At 33.9% G+C, this 16,897-nt stretch overlaps 1 protein-coding gene across 6 annotated transcripts in view; it reads left to right on the forward strand.

The window, feature by feature from the left end:
* The window catches only part of LOC149779134 (TNF receptor-associated factor 2-like), a 93,956-nt gene that overhangs the window by 37,828 nt on the left and 39,231 nt on the right, over positions 1-16,897 (forward strand). For 4 of the 6 annotated variants that reach the window (XM_089939692.1, XM_089939690.1, XM_089939693.1 and 1 more), the window contains 2 exons: positions 5,767-6,019; positions 14,504-14,585. In XM_089939692.1, the coding sequence (XP_089795818.1) occupies positions 5,853-6,019; positions 14,504-14,585 (249 nt within the window). In that variant the 5' untranslated portion in view covers positions 5,767-5,852. Of the gene's footprint in view, positions 1-5,766; positions 6,020-12,298; positions 13,572-14,503; positions 14,586-16,897 lie in introns of those variants that run through there. The other 2 variants (XM_089939694.1, XM_089939696.1) reach the window with 2 other exon arrangements.

Genomic DNA, 16,897 nt, shown 5'->3' on the forward strand with positions numbered 1-16,897 from the left:
GCAGTAGAATTATGCTGGCATGTGTTCTTTTGTCATTGTTATTTGGTTGTACATAGAGGACTTGAGTCATAAACTGTATTTGTTAGGTAGGACTCCATTTACTGCTGAATGGTTTATTACTTGGTATACGTTCAGATGTGCTTTCAGTTTCATTTTAAATGCCACAGTATCTTTTACCAGAAAATTTCTATGTCTTCATAACTCATTCACTAGGAAAAGTTTGTGTTTCTAACATTCAGTGTTTGTACTGTATGACCTGGATAGCTGTCTTTTCCATTTTCTTTATGTCACCTTGTGTTCTTTTGTCATGTTTATTTAGTCATGCATAGATGAATCATTGTCAGGTGATTTGCTACTGAATATCTTATTTCTTGGTATACATGTTAGTCTTTCAGGTCTGCTTTGAGTTTCATTTTGAATTTCTAGATTATATTTTATCAGAATAGCATAACTGGACAGCAAATTCCATGCATTTGTAACACAATCTGTTACTAATAATATTGTTTTTCAGCCCTTTTTTTAATTGTAAGTTGCAATATGTGCATTGGGGAAGTGAAGTATCCAGTTTTATATGCCAGCATGTGTTTATTGTCATTTTTATTTTGTTAATGCATATATAACCACCAGATAAATTGAAATATTACCAGGTGGGACTGCATTTCTCTCCCAAATGGTTTATTACTTTACACATTTTGTTTTGTATGACGTATCATTTATAAGTCCTTCTGTCATGGGTTTAAGGAAATTATCAAAGATGTATAAATTATGCATTTGCAAATGATGTATAATACAAAAACATCACTATGCAGCAGGATCATTTCAAGTGGATATTTTTTAAAAGACTATCAGCTTCGATTATTAATGTTCTTTTTCTTATACATCGCAATACTTATACTTATTTGGGTCATATTTTGAAATTTAATCCATCAGATCAGGAACATGTGGATTAACTCAAACATATCAAAATAAATTTGTTATTTGATATAACAGTAGTCTTCATTCATTTTTGTGACTTCAGAGATGGAACAGTGGTTCTGCCTTGTTTTCAGATTATAATGTATTTAGTTGGTAGTTTAAAAGAAATAATTAGAAAGTATGTGTTTTTAATGATAAGAATATCCTCTATTAAGAATCATATCTTGGTATCTATAGAAAAATAATATTTAAGATGATATTTCATTTCATGAATTATTCATAGATAGGACAAATTAGTTTTACTGTCTTATATTGTTTTCTTCTTAACAAGAGTAAACAGTTGAGCAGTTGTATATGTGTGTTTTTAAACAAGACATTCTTTTTTTTGTTTTAAATACTTTGTATTTGAATCTAGATGTATGTCATGGTATGAAAATAAAGAATTATTCCGTTCTCTTATCTTACCTAACCGTATCTTATCTAATTTCATCTATATTTAGATCTGTTGGCCATGAAGTCAAACTTAGGTAACCTCAGAATTCTAATCTCAAAACTAAAGCATTAGAAAATCATTAGAGTACTTACCTCCCTTGATATATTGTGACTTTTGTGTATTAATTGATACAGAATTATTTCATTAGAAAGTGATCACCAAAGGTAATTGCTTACATATTTTTTCATAAAATATTGGAAATTTGTTTGAATCAGTTCTCATTTTAGAAATAAAGAGAAGAAATAAGATAAAACGTTGCTGATCAGATTACATGTATTTAGAGGTATTGTGATCTTAAAAAAGGGAACATGACAATTAGTATCTTGTAATTTATGTAACTTTGGTCCTGTTTAAAGTGAACATAGTGTCCAAAACCCTCTGTACCATCAGTGTTCTTGTAAGTAATAAATAATGGAAGGTTTCTGCTGAATCCCCAATACATAATTTTTGTATTTTTGTAAGAATATTTAGAATCAATATGGTTTGAATAAAATTAGGAGCTTCACATTTTTGACTTGTCAATAGATGACCTTAGACCATCAACGATGTCATGTTTATTTATTTGTCTTTCAACAGTGTATGTGCTGCATACATAAATCTCAACATTGCACAATGCACTCATATGGAATACTTCAGGATGTTTTTTTATTATATAGTAGCTTAATGTATTTGCCATTTATTGATTAGGTAAGGGATTGTCAACACTTTTGGAAAAGTTCATAGCTAGAGAAATTGTGTACATTAAACAGACTTTTAGTAAATGGGTAGGAATTTTATATCATGAACAAAAATATTAAATTTGGCTTGTTCATGAATTTGAAATTTTGAAAAAGATATTGATTTTTAAGTTTAGATATTTTAGTGAAAGGCAGTTGTTTCATCTTTACAGGTGTTGGGTATTTGTGTTAAATTTTATCAAATTTGCCATTGAAAATAAACAATCAGGTGAATTTTTCAGGGCCTATTTCTCATTATAGTGATGCAAAATTAATTAAACCCCAAATTAGAACATTTCTTTTTTTTTAAGAATGGACAGTTTGTGGAATTACAAAAGTTATCTGCAAAAATCCTATGGATCTTAAGTAAATATTTTTGCATCATTCTATGCTTCACTCTTAATTTTTTAAAAAATTAATAAATGTAATAAGATCATGTATTTAAGTATGAAAATGGATACATTTTTGTAATGTTTACCTAGTATTAATAATTTTCCATTGTTAGTCTGAAAGCTTTAACTGTCTTTGGTGCAGTACAAAAGATGTATGTAATCTTTAAATAATGTTGATTGGAATATTTATGTGATACACTTAAATGTTATGGTTTAGAAATTTAATGAGTTGGACTCATATTAAAAGAAAAATGCTGATATCAACTGACAAAATGATTGTTGGAAGACTCTAAGAGGGTTTTATTGTTTAGAGCAGGGAGTGTTTTGTTGTTTCATAGAACACAAATTTTATTGAAAGTTGCTGGGTTTTATTTCTGGCATTTCTCTTCTGAAAAATGATAGAGAAAAACAGGTAAATTGTGTTAGTGTTAGTTCCTACTAAACTCTTTGTATATTAGCTCTACTGGTTATAGACCTTATTGATGTCCATTACTACTCCTCCTAAACTACTTTGAGGATTGCCATGAATCTTTTTGTACACATTTATCCCATGTTCTAGTTGGTCCCAAATGAAAATGGTATGTTTATAGTATCACTTAAAGGCATTGCAGTATAGTAGTGGCTATATGGTGCCGCCTAATGTTAGATATTCTAAAAAAGTAAAACTGAGTTGCACAACAACCCAGGAAGACAAACTCCTCAATAAAAATGCAAATATGAAGTACAGGATGATACATTTTAAAATATAAAAATCAGTCAAACATTAATCAAATTTGTTGTTTAAAGAACATTTCTCTAAAAAGTCCAAGATTGTCTCTGGTAGTTACATGTTCAAACAGTTAGCATCTAGATACTTTTACCTCACAGACTGGAAATTGACACACTCAACAAGAACGTGCTGCACTGTCAGTGGAGGACGAAAATGATGACACTTGGGCATACAATATAGCCACACAAAACTTTTTATCATGTCTAGTTGATCCTTAAAGAAAATTATAATATAACCATCACAACAGCCATCTTAAACTCTTGTTATTGCTATTTCGTATGAACGGAAAGTCATATTACTTGGTTGGTTCTAATTGAAAATAGTGCCATATGGACGTCCAATATCGCCTATCATGACTATCTTGAAAATCTCATTGCTACTTCTGATGAAGAGCTGGTTATATCAACATACTGTTTTCACTTAAAGAAATCTTATGATATATTGTTGGTTCTAAATGAAAATGGTACTGACATCACATCCAGTATGTAGCGGTCATCTTGAACGTCTTGTCACTACTTCCCCAGAATTTATGGTCACCAAAAAGCTGTTTTTATCCTATCTAGTAGATCAGGGGTCTCAGACTCAAATCACCATGAGGGCAAAATGGGGAATGGGGACTAGTTCACTGGCCCAAGGGCCTTATCACTTTAACCTTTTCATTCAGTGAAAGTGGCTTATATAAAAGTTATCCAGTTGAAATGTTGAAAAGAAGAAGTAAACAATATAGCAATCAAATTTTTATAAAAATGGCTGGATGTGAAGAAGAAATTTGCACTACTAATTATTTTACAACTTCTGGGTGTTGTCATAGGCCACAGCAAATAACTCCATGGGCTGCATATTTGAGACCCCTGTAGTAGATCTTTAATGCAAATGATGCCAATCTCACAGTGATGATCCCATACGTGCCAACCATTATGCTTTTGATGTTATCTTTAGGCCTTTTTCACTTAAATATTCATTATGCTAAACTGTAAATGGATTATTCCTTTTTCATACATTAAAAAATCAATTAAACAAAGCTATAAAAAAGTTGTTTTTGTTATTTTTATTATTCATCTCGTTAATTCCACTCATATATTTGAGAACATTATTAAAACTGTAACTTGTGTAAGAATAGAAAAAAGTACTTTCCATATTTGCTATTTATAGCAACTGTATATGACATGTGCCAAAGAAACAGACTTTGACTCACAACAGATCTATTTTATTGATTAAGTTGAATCCGGTCTGTACTTTTATTGAAAATGGCACCAGATGTTAATTGAAACATAAACTTTACGGTGTGAGTTGTGGATGTCATATGACTGAAAATATTAGAGCAGATGGATCTTGTCAAACTTCAAAAAATGTCAGATCAGAAAATAGGACAAATCAACACTGCTTTATGAACTTTAAAAGATGTATATGAGAGTACCGGGTGATGTAAAACAGCAGTCTGAGCACCTGATCTTATTGCATATTTCCCATTTGCGATCATGTAGGAAAAGTTACACATGTAGACTAGTTAATAAGTACTGTATATAAATTGTCAGTATATTTTTGCTTATATTCTGGTTCTGATACATCTGGATTTTTCTATTAATGGCAAGAATTTTGAACAGTTGCAGAACCAGGTTAGTACAGTAGTAAGAATATATCTTATTCATATGTGCTGTAATTCAGGCATTTAATAAATAGGTTACATTTTTTATGCCCATATTATGCTTTTTTGCCACTTCTAATAGCAATAATTATGCTTATACCTCATGGGGAGGGTGAGGGGGTTGGCATGTATTTGATCTTGAAAATCATGTTAAAAATTGGCTGGGAATATACATTGTGTTGGATGTTATTGTTTGCAACTTTTGTACCCCATAACAGTTACCAAATGCAAGGCTACATATTTGTGATCAAATTTTGGATCAGAATTGCAATAAGGGCATACAGTTGTATAGATCTCAAGACAGATTTGACAATAAGCTAGTTCCACACGTATTATTGAAATGATCTTGCATCTGCTTGGAGAACGTTTTACCAAATCATGCTCTGTATTCAGATTCTTTACCAAGTGTGACTGGACCATGTAATGAGGTACCATAATCATGCTGCATCTTGTCTCCTGAGACCATGTTTCCCATCTGATTTGACTAAAACTTTGTAAATATGTTTATGTCATGGGTTTGATTGTGAGCAAGAACTTATTATTAATTATGTCTCTGTTTTTGGAAAGATCTTTTCAGGAAAGACCTAATGTAGAAGCTTGGAAATAGTTTATATGTAGTTACATTTTTCTGTAGGCCTGCTTGGTGAAATGCAAGTCAGGTCAAAGATGTAAGATCCACATTAGTCTCTTGTTTATTACTATGGTAAAAACAATTTGAGTAGAAAAATATTAAATAATAAATACATGCCTCATGCTGTTAATGATTATACTATCCACATGCTGTTAGTTTTTACTTAAAGATTCCATAAATTGACCTCAGTGATTTTAAATTTCAGAGTGATATCCAGTTTTCCAACTGACATTCAGTGAACTGTTGAACTGAATATCAAATTGAAGTGACAAACTGCTGGTTCTGAACAATATGGCTGTACCAGCGGAGTTTTATGGAGGTTACCCGGTCATCATTTTTGTGCAGGCTGATTTTGATAAGAAGTTCCTCTGTAGCCTCTGTCATTTAATTTTGCGAGAGCCAATACAGAGTTTCTGCGGACATAGATTCTGTAAAGGATGCATTGATAAAGCTCTCAAGTAAGTTTCACCTATATGCTTGTAGTTTGCTTTCTTGAATAATGATCATGGGGACAATAACTATTATGATGTTGATGATGACAATGAAGTTTCTGTGTTCTGCAGTGTTATTCACAAGTTCAGTAATATGCAGAACTTATTCATTTAATTTTCAGCTTTGCCCCCCCCCAACATATTACACATCTGAATGATAATAAATGTTCTGTTATTGTTTAACTTTAAAGCTTTTAGTACATTAAGATTTTATTAATCATCAAGTTTTATCCATTTTTGTTGTTGTCAGTTCAATGTCATTTTTCAGCATATAATAGACTGTACAATGTGGCCAGTGATAATGGATGAGGAAGAACCTGGGAAAATCCCAGTAAGAACCACCAACCCTCTGGAAGCTACTGGCAAGCTTTCTCACATACCCACATTTGTCGAGCTTGAAACTAGAACCCATGCAGACAGAGGTGAGATAGCAGTAATAGGTAAAGTCCACCACTTTGAAGCACTTGGCCACTTGGGGCCCCTTCTTGTTCTTGTTATCAGTGCCTGTATTTTGGAAGAGTTTTTTTTATTTTATGACCCAATCTTTCTTACAGTTTGTGTATTAACCTTTCCTTTTATGCATGATAACATTATTTCTGGAAAAAATACCTTTGCCAAACTTCACAGCTGAGCTCTAATTGACAAAAGAAACTTATTTGCTGTTGTTGGTTTTATTGGCACTTTCACCACAATTTGGTTACATCATGCTGTGGAAGTGAGAGATAAGTGTCTTCCCCAAGGACACATACTCTAGGCAGGAATGGAACCTGTGAATATTGGATTATCAGGCAGACACTCTACTAAGCTGATATGGCTACCTAACAATAAAAGAAAGAATCCAATTGATTTGGGGGTCAGAGTTCAAGGCCAGTGACTCAAAGAAGAGATATAGTCTCTGCACAATAACATATAGATCAATATTACAAATGTGGACTAACATTTGTACTTGTCATATTGATTTAGGGGTCACACAGTCAAAGATCATGGTCACTGATTAAATGAAGAAAGATTTTTGCATAATAACATTAGTTCTATATCACAGACACTGACCAAACTATGAAAATGGTTTTCACCAGGAATAAGGAAGTAGCATATTGACTATGGTGTCACAGGTCAAAGGTTAATATAGCAGTTAAAAAAAGAAAACTGTTAATTTTTAATTCTTGACTCTTTACCTTCAGCAGAGTTTGTGGATGAATTCTGGGGTCATTGATCAAGGTCACTGCTACTGAATGAGTAAAACTGGTTTTTGCATAATAACTTGTGTTCTAGATCCAGTTACCTTGACCAGTTTGTGGAAGGGTTCCATTGAAAATATGGAAGAGGTATATTGATATTATGGTAAAAGGTCAAGATCATTTTGCAGAATCAATTATATTCTAGACCTAGTTCCTTGATCAGACTTTGTGGTTGCCTTGTGCTTATGACAATAAAGAAACCTAGTTATTCTGATGTCACAGGATCATGCAGTTATGGTCATGGCTGAGATTAATAAGAGAATAATCATTTTTGCAAAGTAAGTTTTGTTTTGAGACTGCACACCTTGGCCAAAGATAAAGGTCAATGAGATTTGTTGGTCAGTAGTCTCTGTCGTCAGTCATTTCCAACTAGTATAGGACTTTTAAACTCATAAAGTACTTTAAATGTTTTAGTCATGGTACTCAAGTTTACTGGCTTATAGCTACATGGCCAATAGTTTACTCTTACCAACCTTTTTTTGAAAAAGGTTATATATTAGGGATTAGCAACAGATTTGAAATAATGCACATCGAGTAAAACTTATGTAGATTTGAACAGATAGGTTCCAGGGCTTATGCTGGGTCAGAAATTTAAGGAAGTCACTTCTTCCTCCAAGGGGGACCAATCCAGTGTCCTAATGGTTAGAGTGTCTGCCTCAGATGCAGGAGGTCGTGGATTCGATCCCTGGCCATGTCATACCAAAGACTTATAAAAATGGTATTTAACAGCTGCCACACTTGGCGCTCAGCATTAAGAGGTTAGTGTTAGGACTGGTCAGCCTGGTTTAAGGATAATGTGACTGGGTGGGACATCATACTACATGTCTGCGGCATGATGCCCCAGTGCTAGACATCACTATAAACTGCAGACTCTGTAGCGATATGACTGGGAAAATTGTTAAAGCTGTGTTAAAAATCCAAATCACACACACACACACACTCTCTTTCACCAAGGGATAATACAAAACTTTTTAAGGTAGAAGTTTAAATTTACAGGAAGACTTGCATCCAGTTTGAATTTAAATTATGACTATTTATATGTAAATGTATGTGTGTGTGTGTGTGCATGTGTACAAATTTGTTGCTATTATTGGCTGGATAAATTTTAAAAAAAATATTTGTGCAATGTGTCAGGTTGATTATTTCATTGTTTATTATTTTATTTTATTTTGTTTATCCAGTGTGATTGCATATGAATATTACAAGATGATCTTCGCGTGGCTCCTGAAATTTTATAGGTATTTTTCTCGTACACAAAAATGTATTATTTTCTTCTTAAAAGTACGAAAAATATGTATAAAAAGTTTATTCTGGGATCGTGTAGGGCTTTGCCAATGTTGGCAATTTTTTTATTGGCGACGTTATTGCCTGTTTAAATTTGCATATGCAGCCATTGGTTTGGAGTGGAGAAATTCAGAGGCCCCATGAAAAAAAGCCGCAAACTGGATCTAAAATGTGCTGAAATGTATCTTTTGTTACATATAAAAAAAAATTTGACCATATTGACAAACCATCTAAACAGTACATTATTTTTAAATCATAATCCACTTATCTTGACATCTAGCATGAGTACTGTATGTTGTGTGGTATCTACTTTTATGTTGTTGACATTTCTGATAATGGAGATCAATTGGCTGAGGCATTATCTCATAATCTATCTTTCTTTGTATTTTTTGCCGCTCGCTAGTAATTAATATATTTACATAGACTGACATTTGTATGTTGAAGGTAAGTAAAATTTATCTTCTTTTCACTCAGAATTAATTCCTTCAGAACACTCACATTTTCTGTAATGATCTCTGTCATCAGACCAGAACACCTGTGTCTCTATCGTTCGTTGACCCTTTATTAAATTTCTGACATATGCATGGAAGGCAGCATCATGCTGGTACCACAAATGTAAAATACACACCAAAAAACCCACATTTTACTTATTGGTTTATTCATTAGGCAGGGAGGAACAGTAACTAGACTAGTCCGAATGACAGCTAATTCCTTTTTTAAAAATGTAGCAAGATAAAATAGTTTGCAGAAATTTCAAAGGAAACATATTACCTTTGAAGCATCAATTGTTATGAAAACATGCTCAGCGAATGGAGAAGAAAAAAAATGAGTCTCAGTCATGCAAAACAGTTATTTGATGTTGCCACCACAATAAGAAATGGGCATTTGTTTGGTTCTCCAAAGCTGACCTTTAGCGGTGACTCTTATAATGCATGCACCCTTCATCAAAGAATTCCGACTACAGTTTTCAATAAAAACAAAGAACATTCCTTCAGAGGAAGTCAGTACCAAACTTAAATAAAAGCAATGGAATCTGATGGATTTTTGCATTTTCCAACATGACTTGAATACGTTAACTGTGCCGTGAAAGTTTCCTTTTTGCAGGGAAAAAAGTTTATGCTTATGAATGTTTCCAATCGTGGCTTAAAATGCAAACTAACTTTTAATGACTTGGGACTTGCTGAAAGTAAATTCTTTGTCATTCGTTTCATGATTGTGTTGTTTTCCACTGAATTCAGACCAATATGACCTGTGACAAAATTATTGAATATTTTAAGTCTGTGTGTGTGCATATTTTTTCATTGGTATTGCTTGTATTGTGGGTTCATTTTGTATATGATGAGATTTGTGGGTGAGTACATGGTGTTGATGCTCTATTCATGCTTTAAATTAGACATGTATATGTAAACTGCATTCATGTATATATATCAATTCGTGGTCCTCTAAGTAAAGTAAACTATTATGCCTTCTCTGTTTTCATTACAGGTGTATTTCTCATTTAATATGCATAGATTTAAGATGGTAACTGTGCCGATGAAACACGTGTTTTACCACCCTTATTTATTACCTACCCCTGCTGAAAAAAATTGGGGTACATACATCATTGTCTTCAGCTAACTGATCTGGTTGCTTATAACTTTTTTCGTTGGTCGGGTTCTATGGCTCCCAACTACCGTGTTATAGCAGGGTCACAATCTATTCATTATAATATTTTGCAAATTGAAAAGAAAACTATTAAAATAACAAAGATTCAGAGAAAAGTTGATATGTATAGTGCACTTGTACATAATGAGACAACCCAAGTAGTATTTCTCTTGAGATTTATTATATATTTCTTAGTTTTTCTTTACTTTTATATAATAAAACATGGGTACTGTAATACAACTTTGGGTTTGTAAATGAGTGGTTCTCTTTGTGAAATATTTGTTAGTGTATGTGTCTGGGTGTGCATGTGTGTGTGTGTTGTGTCTAAGTAAGAAAGTAAGGGAACATATAAAGTGTAAAATAATTTTAAGGTAATGCCCCTAAACTTGGTCAGGTGGTGACCATGTGAAATCCTGACAATTTATGCAAAGTTTAAAAAAAAAATAGGATTTATTTTATATGTTCTAAAGTTGTAAACATGTTCAGAATAAATATAAATTAAAGAAATAATAAAATTATGAATAGTGATAAAATCTTTATTTAAAAAAGCAATCAAGGATGATAACCATAATTAGTAATCTTAGCATTCTGCTCGTGTCCTTGTGCTCATGTATGTTTTTTTACCAGATCTTGTACATAAATCCCAATGCCAAAATCCCACATCGTTCTGAATACACTAATTAAAGTAGTTTTATTTCATCACTTTGTTGAATTTCTTTGGTCTTATACTTTACAAATTTTCAGGTGCTTTTCATATTTTAGCACGATTCTGACAAGCCTAATATAAATACCTAACAAACTTATTAGCAACAACTTGAAAGTTCAGAATTAAATGTTATTACTTAATTTTCAGGTTTCTCATGAACCTGAGCTTCTTTGTTAACCATGCATGAAATTCTCAAAGCAAAACAAAAAATAAAATTCCAGAAATTGATTTATGCATCTAATTGGGCTGGTTTAGCTGTGTACTTGAAGTGCTTAGTACCTTATATATAATAATCAGTATGTATGGATGGATGGGCAGACAGACAGATTAGTGCAATATGAAAGACATTTTTGGGCCTAAGCATGGCAAGATCAATATAACACAACTGTAATCATGAATTAGAGATGAAACATGGCTCTATTTTCACACAAAAATATGAAAGACATTAGAGGATTTTTAGGACTGCTAATTAATCATCATCAACTTAAAGATTTAAGTTTACGTAATGTTTCTTTATCATTCTTGTACAGACCTGCCAACCTGAACAAGACCTCATTAAGGCAGTCCATATTTTTTCATAAGTTAGATCAGTTCTCATTAAGGTTTAACAAAGTATCTTGTACTACTGTTGTCAAGTTGGAAAACATGCATTTAGAAAGTCCAGAAGTTTGATTGGGGACTGATGCATTGACCCTAACCATTAAACTCAACACAAATGTTTCTTTAGTTCACTTATACTTTAAAAGGTGTCACACAACTTACGACTGGAAAAAAGATGCCACAGAACAAACAGTGCACTGGACTTTGAATGCTCAGATACTGTAGTTAGAGCTATTAAATTGTGACAATGGAAGTAGAAATCTCCCTCAGCATCAGATGCCACTACTGAGAATTTTATTTTGGGCAGGAAAACAAATGCAGAAGAAAGTAGAATAATCACACTGTATATTTCCCAGAGAAAGTATGGGATTCATAATGACCAAAACGAAAAATAAGACATCTGTTTACCTTTCTATACCACCCACTTTAGTGGCATCATACTATTTCAATCCTAATTTGTCCGTATTGTCAAAGTTCTCATACTGATGAATTCAGCTGTAAAGTTACATGTGTGCCAGGTAGAAATATAAGTCCCTTATGGGCCTCTTTTCCTGCATATATTTTTACTTATAGTTGTAATGTACACAGAGTTTATCAATCAATGTAATAACTATATTTATCTTTCAAAAAGGGTTTGGATTTAATTTTCAGATCATTCAACCAGTATTCTGTTGTCAACAAAAATCTGTTCAGATGATCCTACCTTATTCTGTGCAGACTTTATGGTCTCTTTCAGCCGTTATCCATGTACAGTTTGGATTATAAGATGTTTTGCCTTACAGCATGGCTTATGGTAAACAGATGATTTTTGTGAAATGCTGATTCAGGAGGAAGTCTCGATAACAATGAAAACTTATGCTAATTTTAAAGATGTTTTATGGAAAACCAGAACATTTTATTCTTGTAAGAAAATAATACAACATTGAAGGACACTGATAAATGTATCCAAAGTGTGATGTTGCATCTGAAGCATTAAGCATCTTGGGTCCAGTGTATAATGCTTTTGTTCTGCTGATTCAGGAGGGAGGCTCACTAACAATGATATATTTTCCTGATGTTATAAGAACAATTAAAACAGTGGAATAGGTTAAGAAAATAATACAGCATTTGATAGACACTGATAATTGGAATCCAATGTGTGACAATGCATCTAAAGCATTTCAATGTGCAAATGATGGACCGAGGTATTATGTGTGTGATCTACTGATTCAGGAGGGAGTCTCAGTAACATTGAAACATCTTCCAGGCCCATGTAGATTTCCAGTATTGTTTCATTTTGCCCTGAAAGCAATACAGCTTTTGCAAGACAATGAGAAATGGAATCCCACTCGTTATCTGCATCAAAAGCATTTGAAAATGCTTGTAATGTATAAGCATATGATGTGTGTGACAGGCTTCGTGAATTAAAAGTCTCACTAAAAGTGAAAACTCATTCTGATTTATGTCAGTCTCAGGCTTCATTTCAGTTTGTTAGGAAAGCAATACAGTATTTGAGGTCTCTGACAATTGGGATGCAGAGTGTGCTGATGCACATAAAGCATTAGAAAATGCTTTTGCTACACAGACATATGATGTGTGTGATTTGCTTCTTGAACTGGGAGTCTCACTAACAAAGAAGAATCTTCATTTATGTCAAATTTCAGCATCGTTTGAGTTTGTTAGGAAAGCAATACATTTGAAAGATACTGATAATTGGGATCAAAAGTGTTATGCATTTAAAGCATTAGAAAAGCGTATAATGCACAGGCACATGTGTATGATCTGCTTCTTGAACAAGAAATTTCACAAACTATGAAGAATTTTTCTCATTTATATGGATTACAGGCATCACTTGAATTTGTTGGGCAAGCAATACAACATTTGAAAGACACCAACAATTGGGATCCAAAGTATGATAATGCATTTAAAGCATTAGAAAGTGCTTATTGTGATGACAGGCATGATGACTGCACTGCTGTGTCTGGAGGGAGTCTTACTAACAGTGTAAAATCTGTGGACCATCATTTGTGCCTGCTGAAAAAGAAGACAAATTTCAGCAGAATAAGTGGTATTCATTTCATTGTGCTCAAGCAAAATGTTTTGGTTAGAATATTTATTTTAAACTATGGGATTAGATATTGCATAGATTTTAGGAATTGAACTGGTAATGAATAATGGTAGTTGGAATGTTTACTATCAACCCAGCTCATAATGAGGAGGTAACAGATCTACAAATGGTTCATGTATTTTATACATGAACCAAACTTTTGCCATTTATTGAATGAAGACATTAAAAGTGCAAATAATATATATATACTGTATATATGTGTGTGTTTGTGTGTATATATATACCTGTATGAATGACAACTTTTTAAATTTTATAATAAAATTTATACACAACAACAACCAGTGCATAACACCACTGTCTGTTAATCTGCAGCGTGGGTTGAGTTAGTTGATTTGTTGTTTGTTAAGGGACATTTTGGCACATGATTGGCTACATGACAAAGAAAGAATGGGAGCAAATTACCTTTACCATGAGCATGCACTGAGGCTGGCCTGGGTGGGTATCAGAACTGAGGCTCATGGATTTTGAGCTACCCCAGAGGGTGGGCACGCGTTTCATCTTTTGTTCATTTTAGCATTTGGCTGTTGTGATAACCTTTATCTGTTCATTAGACTTTCTTTCGATCCATGATCTGTTTGTTCATAATCACGTCTCATCAGAAATTGCTGGATGGAAATTCACTAAACTTGGCCATCTGATGACTACTCTCTGTTCAAGTGGTGTGATGTTTTGGTCCCTGACCAGGTTTCCCTGGGAAGAGGTCCAGTGTCCAGTTCACAGAAATTGCATTTATAGTGATATTTGGAATATTTGTTGACCAAGCTTTGTACATGCATGTGTAACAGGAGGAGATAATATTTACAATGAATTTAGGGTTACCAGCCCTAGATCAGTTTGGGTTTTAGGTGGTATTTATTTATTTTTTCTTGCAGCAGTGGACAGCAGATAAGGTGTCCCCAGTGTGAGCAGGAGGGGATAGGGGAAGAGGAATACAGTATTCTGAAAGCAGATCAGGTATGCACAGATACATGTAACGGCTTGATGTACTTTCCAGGGAACTTTAGACTTTATTTACTTTTTGAGTAATTAGGTAAAATTTATAGTTCCATTAACACATTAACCCCTGGAGCCTTTTTGTCATTTTTGCCTGAAAATCTAGTAGGAGACACATTTTGAAAGCTATTTATGAATAGACTCGAAAACACAAAATCCCCGGTCATCTTTCAATAACATACTGCCTAGTTGTGTTAGAAACATCGTTTTTCGTTGGCTATTTGACTCGTGCATGAGCAGAAGGGTAAAAGTTAGACTTCTTTTTATTTTTAATTTTTTTTTTTAATTTGCTAACTGGAACCATTATTGTTTTATGGGGACCACTCTTTATTCCAAATGCCCATCTTATCTTACTTTTTGCAAAGGCTCATCCATCTGTTTGCAGTTCATACTGGTTTGCCTTAGATCTGAGACCAAAAAGTCTAAAAATCCAAACACAAAATCGGATTCCGACCACGGGCGAATTTTGGGTTAAAAAATGGTCTGGTCCAAACAATGAGGTTTTTCTATCTGTATTTTGTAGTGCAACTAGATATTCCAGATTATTTGGTTTCATTGTAGAGCTACATCTGTCTACCTTTTTATTATACTACCCACTTTAGTGTATCATGCATGACCATGATGCTACAGAGCTCAGCAGTAGGCTACTACCTCTTGCCCCGTAAAGTCATCGCTAGTGTTAATACTGAGCCATGAATATTTAATCCTATAATATCTGTTATGCCTGGTCACAGGATGTAGGTAGGAAGAGCTAAGTAGGTGGTTTCATGCTCTGCCAGCACAATAATGTCTATATAGTGCTAATTAAAAAGAGAAATTAAAAATGCAAATAATTACCAAATATTTTTAACATTTTAATAGGCACTGATAGTTTGTTGTCAGAATTACTGTAGTCTGAACTTGTTCTCAGTATAAAAATTAATTTTTATAACAGCTGTTGGAGACTGCTAAAAGCTTCAAATTTATTACACTTGGGTTAATTTGATAACTATCAACAATGAGTGACTTATTTAGGATCATTAATAAGTGAAGTTTTGGTGGTAGATTCACAATGCACCACTCCCTCGATAACTCCCGCCCAGATAATTTGTGATCCAGTTTATAACGTGGTGTCTGGTGTGGCTTCCAATTTTTTTCGTAAGAAAATATATTTTAAATATCTTTAAAATATGCTGAATGTGAAAAAATTATGATAAGAATTGGTAGATTTCATGATACAGCCTTACTGTGGTTCAAGTCCTACTTGGTCAACAGGACACAAATTGTGTCTGCAAATGGAACACACTCCAGCCCAGTTGATCTATGTTGTGGTGTTCCACAGGGGTCTGTTCTTGCATCTGTTCTCTTCATTCTGTACACTCTGTCATAGATCATCATCCAGTGTCTCACCAATTGTATGCTGATGACACCCAATTATACAAATCTAGCCACCCAGCTGAAGTTTGTGCTACCATCCAAGGTGTAGAGAGGTGCATTTCTGATGTAAAATCATGGATGACATGTAACAAGCTGCAGATGAATGATGATAAAACTGAGGCCATTCTGATCACAACACAAAGACGTTCTCATTCACATCCTTTACCTCAAACACTAAATGTCAGCAGCACCAACATTAAATTCACACAATCTGTAAGAAACCTAGGTGTTACCCTGGACAGTACTCTCACATTGCACCAACATGTCATGAACATATGCAAGGCTGCATATCTTGAGCTGAGATGCATCAGCTCAATTCACAAATATCTTTCAGTTGATGCCACTAAAACACTTGTGTGTTCATTAGTACTTTCAAGACTGGACTATTGTAACTCAATTCTGTCTGGTTCATCTCAGTATCTGCTCCAGAAAGTTCAAAAAGTTCAAAACACAGTAGCTCGGATCATACTTAGAGTACCACGATCAGAGCACACCTTTCCGCTGCTTTGTACCCTACACTGGCTATCCATTTGATCCAGAATCAAACACAAAATTTGTTCTCTGTGCTACGTTTCACTGTCTGACTCTAGTCCAACATACCTATCCGACCTCACCCATGTGTACACACCAGTAGGATACTTAAGCTCCTCTTCTGACAGTCGTATACTCATTTTTACCACTATGAAAACAAAGTCGTATGGACAGCGTTGTTCTGCATACCAGGGTCCAGCAACATGGAATGAATTGCCCACTGAACTTAGATATAAAGACACAGTGATCACATTCAAGAGGGCTCTCAAAACTCACTTATTTCGACAGCAAGAACAAACTTAAAGACCTAATAATGTTTCCTACCT

This window comes from Sinohyriopsis cumingii, chromosome 17, assembly GCF_028554795.1.
Source record: "Sinohyriopsis cumingii isolate HCF-2022 chromosome 17, ASM2855479v2, whole genome shotgun sequence".
In the NCBI taxonomy this organism is placed as follows: Eukaryota; Metazoa; Mollusca; class Bivalvia; order Unionida; family Unionidae; genus Sinohyriopsis; species Sinohyriopsis cumingii.